Below are 6,829 nucleotides of genomic sequence, written 5' to 3'. Positions count from 1 at the left end.
ATCTTCTGCTTTCCCCCCCCCCCCCCGTGCTCGATTTTGCATACTCCTCGGTTCATGACTTGACCTGGTTGTATACATAAAAGAGTTGTTTCTGTGGTCGTCTGTTCAAATTTTGAATCTCCAAATAATGGATATCGCCGTTCAGAATCGCCAGCTTGTAGCTGTCGAGTATCCGGGAACAGTGGTGAACGTGAGCAACATGATAAAGAAATTCGGTGGAATAACTCGCTTGAATTCCGATTTGCAGGATCCGACGAAACGCTTGGAGCTCAGGTACATAATTTCGATTATTCCTGGTGATGGGTGGGAGAAAAGAGTCGTGAATAATCGAAAACTACAAGGGGGAAAAAGTTTCAAGTTGGTAATAACCACTGAATAGTTCGAGAAATCCGCCGAATGACTCGCTACAAATCTGATTTGCTGTATCGGGAGAAACGCTTGGAACTGAGGTACGACAGAAATATCGATTATTCGGGGGGGAGGGGAGAGAAAATGGGTTACTTATCCATAAGCGTGGTCCGTCATTGCCAACGTGGCGACTTTTTTTTCCATGCCAAACAATCGCCGCTTTTGCTGCGCCAAATTCAAGTTGGCCGACAAAGAACACATACAGTTGCACAAAAAATGCAATTTATTCAATGAAATCAATCTAATTTGCGGCCATAATCAATCGAAATATGTGGGGGAACTGCGGAGAAATCATACACGAAAAATTGTATTTACAAAATATGCAGTTAATTGAAGTGGTTTGATAAAGTGTTGCCAAAACTAGCAAACACTGATTCGGCTATCAAGGTTGCCAATTTTGCGGCGAAGAAAAGTCGCCACATTGGCGCTGACTACTCTTATGGAAAATTTACAGAGAAAATAATTTGTTGAATAGGCCTACTCTGGAACAGCTATGGTATAATCTCTTTTTGGCGCAGTGTTAGTGATTTTTTTTTCCTTTGGCAAGAAAGACGACTGAAAGAATTACTCCGTTTCACTCTTGACGATTTCTTGTCATTCTTGCAGGCGTTTTTCTCACTAAAGAAAAAAAACCACGATTTACGGGCCAGTGCACAAAAGAATGAGTAAAAATGGAAATATGAGATGTACAACCTGATAAAACAAATTTCAAATGAGATATTCCAACAAGAAAAACTATGTGATATGCTAAGAAAATGGTATGCACCAGAGCTTAACCTGAGCCGCAGTTGCAGGGCCTTCCAAGATGGGTCATATAAATACACTCACAGCTAGGAATTTATGAGCTACTAAACCACAAGCATGCACCTCGACCATATTCCCGTGATACCTATGGGATTCTTGAGCTATGTGTACCCAATCATCATCCTCCTATGGTTCTCCAAGCGGGAAGATCTTGGGAAATTTTTGCCCATAGCTCTGGCGCCATGTAATATAACATGAATTGTGGATCACATGTAGATGTGAAATAACAGCAAGCTGTGGAGATTTCCCAGAGGTTTTACAACAGCGTTGGGAATGGAGGGCATGGTAACTGTTACCATTTTACTGAACCCCTGTAAGTGGGATATTATAGTATTACTGCAACCGATAAAGGCCATATCTAAATAAATGAGGAAGATGCTCCTGTCTGCGATGCTTTTTTTAAGTAAAGGAGGTCTTAGGGATATGGCCAAGAACTCAACATGACATCATTATTGGAAAATAACACTTGAGAGTTCGAGCAGTGAAGTGACTCTCCCCCATGAGTTCAGGTGTTTAGTGTAATTAAGCAAATTTATCAAGTTGTAAATGCTGGCTGCATTTATTACTTCACTTACTGTCACTTGATAATCACCAAAGTAGTTCCTTCTCGGGATAGAGAAGGCGAGGCATCGTCTCACATAGCAAAGTGGAGTTCAGACATGCCAACTTTTGAAATACAGAGATTCTCTCGAGGGGGGAACCCCCTCTTCCCCCCCCCCCCGACACTCATAGACCCGATCAAAAAAAAAGTTCATAAAATTTCGGGGAAATTTTTTTTTTTTTAATAAATTAAGAAAAAGTTACATTCTTTCCCCCCCCCCCCCCCAAGGCAGGTTCTGCATTGCCCCTGAGCAGAATATAATTTCATGTCAGTCTTTCCATGCGGGATAGAGAAATCACATCTACATACTGTTCATAAATTATAAGTGTTTCCTTTCGTGGATGCTATCAGTAATTGATAATCTTGGGTATATGAATTCTTGAAAGCTTTATATTTAGCTGTATATAGCTTAAAGCTTTATATTTTCTTTCTGAAGATGTTTAATCAGAAGAAACGATTTAAAAAAATTCAATTACAAAACTGCGGACGAAAAAACGTGTTTACCGCACGGCTGTTAATAGAATACAATAACGATTATACAGGAATTTCGGCAACCAATGTCATGCCCCTGATAAATGATTGCTGATAAACGCTACGAAAACGAAGTCTTTGCCAGTTGCTTAAATGCGGTCACAGAGACTTTTTTTACGGCTGCTGGATGGAAATGATTACGACTGTCCTCTATGGGTGTTTTCCTTAACGACGACTGTAATCATTGACGCCACGACAACATGAAAGCTTGCGTAAAATCTGATTTAACAAATCCGGAGAGCGGGAGGAAGGATGAAAAATCCGGAGTCTCCCGCCTAAATCAGGAGAATTGGCAGGTCTGGGAGTTTCATCTTCCTCTCCATGCACAGGACAAATAGGTGAATCTGCATAGCCACAGTTGTGTTTTGCTAGGTTAGCATGACCAGTGATGATCTGTATAACATGTCTAATCTGTTTTTTATTTGGTGAGTCACAACCCAAACTCGAATGGCAGGAGCTTCTGAGATGGGTTGTAAAGGTACAGCCAGGGGTTCTGAAGCTATGGGTCATGTCCCAAACGTGACTCGCAAGGTCTTTCAAGGCAGGTCATACAAATGCACTTACAGCTGGAGATTTTTGAGTTATGAGTCATGATGCAAACTAGATTCGTGCAGGCTTCCGAAGTGAGTCATACAAATCCACTTACAGTTCTATGGAGCTGTGATAAATGTAGTTATTGCATCACTGGCTTCACTAATTTCAAAAAACAAACACTCCAATTGCCCACGAAGTTAATCTTTTTGTTGATTTTGGGTTGGGGCTGAAAAGGTTAAGAACCTCTGTTACACACAATACAGCATAAAAACAAACAAAAAAAAAACCTCTAAAACATTAACAGACTTGATTCACACACACACAGAGACGTGCTCTTTCTATACAAAAGTCTATTGTTACTATTGACCTCTGGGGGGGGGGGTGATGTCACCTTCAAATGATGACCATAGCCATAGGGGAAATGCCAACCCTAAATGGCAAGCCAAAGGAAATAATAATAAAAGCTGGTAGGAAAAAACTTAACAGAGGAAACTGACAGACCAGGGAGAGAAGCGCCAACATGCTAGCCGAAAAAAAAAGGGATTATATTATAGCTGTCCCGTAATTGAAATTAGTGCCCAAGTGATGCAGTGGTAAGACTCATCTTCCGCCCTGAAGGTTACCATCATGGTTCACGGGTTTGAATCTGGAGAACATCAGTAAGAAGTTCTTCACCTACCAAGTATGGGGTGACCACAGATAGATGGTGCCTTCATTTCCCACCCAACTCCACTGGTTGGAAATTGCCATATAGCGAAATATGGCTGGAGTTAGTGTGCTGTGAAATGGTAATGGAAATTACGTAAAAAACAAGTCATCATTCAGAGACAAGTCTGGAAAGAGACATTAGTCAAGGAATCCAGTAGAATTCGCTTCAATTCCAATTTGCTGTAAATGATGAAATGCTTAGACTGGTCCACTGAAAGCTACTGCGAACAAAAACAAGTCTCGTGCACACGTAAGATGGCTGTAGTAGTCCTGTGCATATATACAATTTTTTTTCGTTCATAGTAGCTTTCGGTGGACGACCGAACTCAGGCAAATTGAAATCTTGATTATCCGGAGTAATGGTGGGAAAAAAAAATCATGAATAAAACACAAAAAAACAGGTCATTAAATAGTTCAAAACATGATCAAGGAATTTCATGAAACGATTAGCATTTTCGCAGTACCGGCAAAAAATGTATAACTCGGATATTGTGAAACCTTGATTGTTCAGGGTTAGTTAATGGTGGGGAAAACGTATTGTGAATAATCAAACTACAGGAGGGAGGGGGGTGAAATCAATTTTAGTGTAGCAATCACTAAATATGTTCAAGGAATTCTGTAAAATAATTTGCTCTGGTGAAACACTTGGAGCTTAGGTATGGTAGAATTTCGGGGAAGAGGATTGTGAGTAATCTAAAATCATGGGGGGGGGGGACAAATTTTAACCTATTGGTAATGCAAAATACGTTTGATTACAACATGTATTTTGGCAGTTTTAAATAAATATCCTCATATTAGCCTCTCAATAACGGACACCCGTGTGGATTGAAATATGTCTATTAACAGGGAATGTCTGTAAATAAGCAAAATACATTGGTTTTTTTAAACAAACTTCACACAAAAGTGTCGGCTAATGAGGTATGTCCAGGAGGGGGGGGGGTGCACGAGACAAGGGTCCTTGGAGCAGTTTCAGGGGAAGGGGGTTTGTGAGCTTGGATGAGAAAGCAATTAACATTGTTTTCACATTATTATGTGTTCTAGAAGGCAGGGTCTGTGGCCTTGATCTTATGAGGGGGAGGGGAGAATAACAATGCATCAGTTGCGATAAATCACCACAGAATGATAAAGATGTCATCTTATAGGGGGTAAAAGTGTATCTAAGTTGAAAATAATAAAACAATAGTGAAATTTAATTATTTTCTTGGCCAATGTTTTCAACCACTGGGCTGTAGTCCAAAACCGGGGCCCTGACATCAGTTCAACCGGGCTGTGAGGGATTCAGTTTTGTTTCCCCCCCCCCCCCCATTCATTGTGTGATCAGGCCTTCCCTATCAAGAAGAAATTGATCGTGTTACAGACTTTCAAAGGTTGAAGACCTCTGTTTTAAGCCATAAGTTTCCAACTGGTATTACATAGAATCCTAGGGCATTGTTCTGCATTGAGCTCTCAGCTGATATAAAAATATTTTTTGGTATAAATTCTTATAGTAGTGCATTTCCTATACAGAGTTTTCTTTGTCTCCCTTTTATTGAAATTATTCCTAGGATTGTTCGGGAAAAAAATTCAATTTAGAATGAAAAATGAATTTAGTACATCAGATGCATGAAGCAAATCTAATGGTATTTAACTTACACTTTTTACTTCCAAATCTAGGTTCAGACCCGATGACCCATATTGCAAGCCTACGTATGGTGACAGTTTTACATGTACCAGTTTGGTCTTAGAAGTTGTGCGTAGAAGAAAGAAGAACGACCCTACTTCAGAAACGTTCACAGTCGAATGCGTCGGAACCATCAATAGCATATACAAATTCAAGAACATATGCGATTTCCAGCTACTGCCTGCCCAGCTGAATAAAAAAACTGGGAATGTCGAATCTCTTCTCCCAAAGCTGGTGCCGAAAGAGTTGTATCCTTCCACATGGTTAGAGGAAGAAGATGTGCCATTGTTTGTCACTCCGACGATATACTCTAGGTTTAGCATCGCCCAAGATGTGTACCGTGACGGAAAGCAAGTAGTTCATCGCAAGCCAGTGAAAACAGTCGAGACTAATCTGATAAGTTCTTCGAGACGTCCTAGGCCCGGTTATAGCCTTTTCTGCAACTTCGATTCACAGGATATACATTACGAACCAGCTCCAGAAGCTCTGAAAGAGTTGCAGCAGTACCAACAGTTGGTGGCATTGAAGCAAAGGCTGGACGAGCTCTTCGAAGAGAGGCCAATCTGGACGAAGAATGCTCTTCTGTCGATTTGCAACATCACCCAGAGACAGAGGATCAAGTTGCCTCTGACATCCACCGCATATTATTTCAGTAACGGTCCGTGGAGGACGTTGTGGGTCAAGTTCGGTTACGATCCTCGTAAGGACCCCAAGGCTAAGATATACCAGGTCATGGACTTTAGGGTCAGCTCTTCCATTGAAATCGAGAATGAGTTCAGATATTCCAGGTGTTTTCACTACTATGCGTTGCCTATGAAAATACAGAAGACACAGAAAAAATCAACGATAAAGAAAGACCATCTCCTCGCCTTGAGCCTGGGTATAAAGGAAGAACAAGAAACTGAAGATAAATCCGATGAACTGCCACACCACATTCTCATACCAGGACGATTGCCCTTGTTCAGGCAGTGCTATTACCAAGTTTGCGATATTTATATTGATAAAGTCCAGCAGCTCATACATCAAAACGATAACCGTGAGAGGTTTTGTCACGAGAAGGACGGTTGGTGCGACATCGGCGTACTGGATAAGTGTAGGGAGATTATCTCCAAAGAGTTGAAGATTACTGCAAGGAAATGTATGGAGAGAAGTTCAGCAGCTGCCACAGCTTCATCATAGTTTGTTTTCTTGTAAATAAATATCAGCATTGGTTTTGTTTTGCTTCATAAATTTGTGGAAAATATATATTTTTTTGCCAATTTAACTCTAACGTTCAGATCGGCCAAACAAGCCAATCCATCTCATTAATGGCAGTAAATAGCAATATGGCCAGAGTTGGTGTAGTAGTAGTCTCCCATTTGGAAAAAATTTCTCCACAGAGAGCAGGCAGACTGTCATAACACAAAACAAGCATAATTTTGACAAAATAAATACATTAGAGATATACATACACTCAGAACACATTGTGGCTTGTGTTTTGAGTGTATGTGTGACCAAAGAATACCAAACAGAACTCAATATATACAGTTGGACCCTGATATAAGAAATTCATAAGTGAATTTTTTTTAGAAATCAACTGCATA

General features: G+C 40.5%; 1 protein-coding gene across 1 annotated transcript; it reads left to right on the top strand.

Moving 5' to 3' along the window:
* The first annotated feature begins 43 nt into the window (after positions 1-43).
* On the top strand, positions 44-6,478 carry l(2)37Cd (general transcription factor IIIC subunit l(2)37Cd). The gene is made up of 2 exons (XM_089251573.1): positions 44-273; positions 5,240-6,478. The coding sequence occupies exons 1-2, from the start codon at positions 128-130 to the stop codon at positions 6,423-6,425; spliced, it is 1,332 nt and encodes a 443-aa protein (XP_089107699.1). The 5' UTR covers positions 44-127; the 3' UTR covers positions 6,426-6,478.
* Positions 6,479-6,829: the final 351 nt, after the last annotated feature.

The sequence above is a fragment of the Pholcus phalangioides genome, unplaced genomic scaffold, assembly GCF_987345545.1.
Source record: "Pholcus phalangioides strain wild (caught in Gottingen) unplaced genomic scaffold, Ppha-v1.0 ptg000027l_1, whole genome shotgun sequence".
Lineage (NCBI taxonomy): Eukaryota > Metazoa > Arthropoda > Arachnida > Araneae > Pholcidae > Pholcus > Pholcus phalangioides.
The sequence above is the reverse complement of the archived record's forward strand: the minus strand, read 5'-3'. Positions and strand labels throughout refer to the sequence as shown.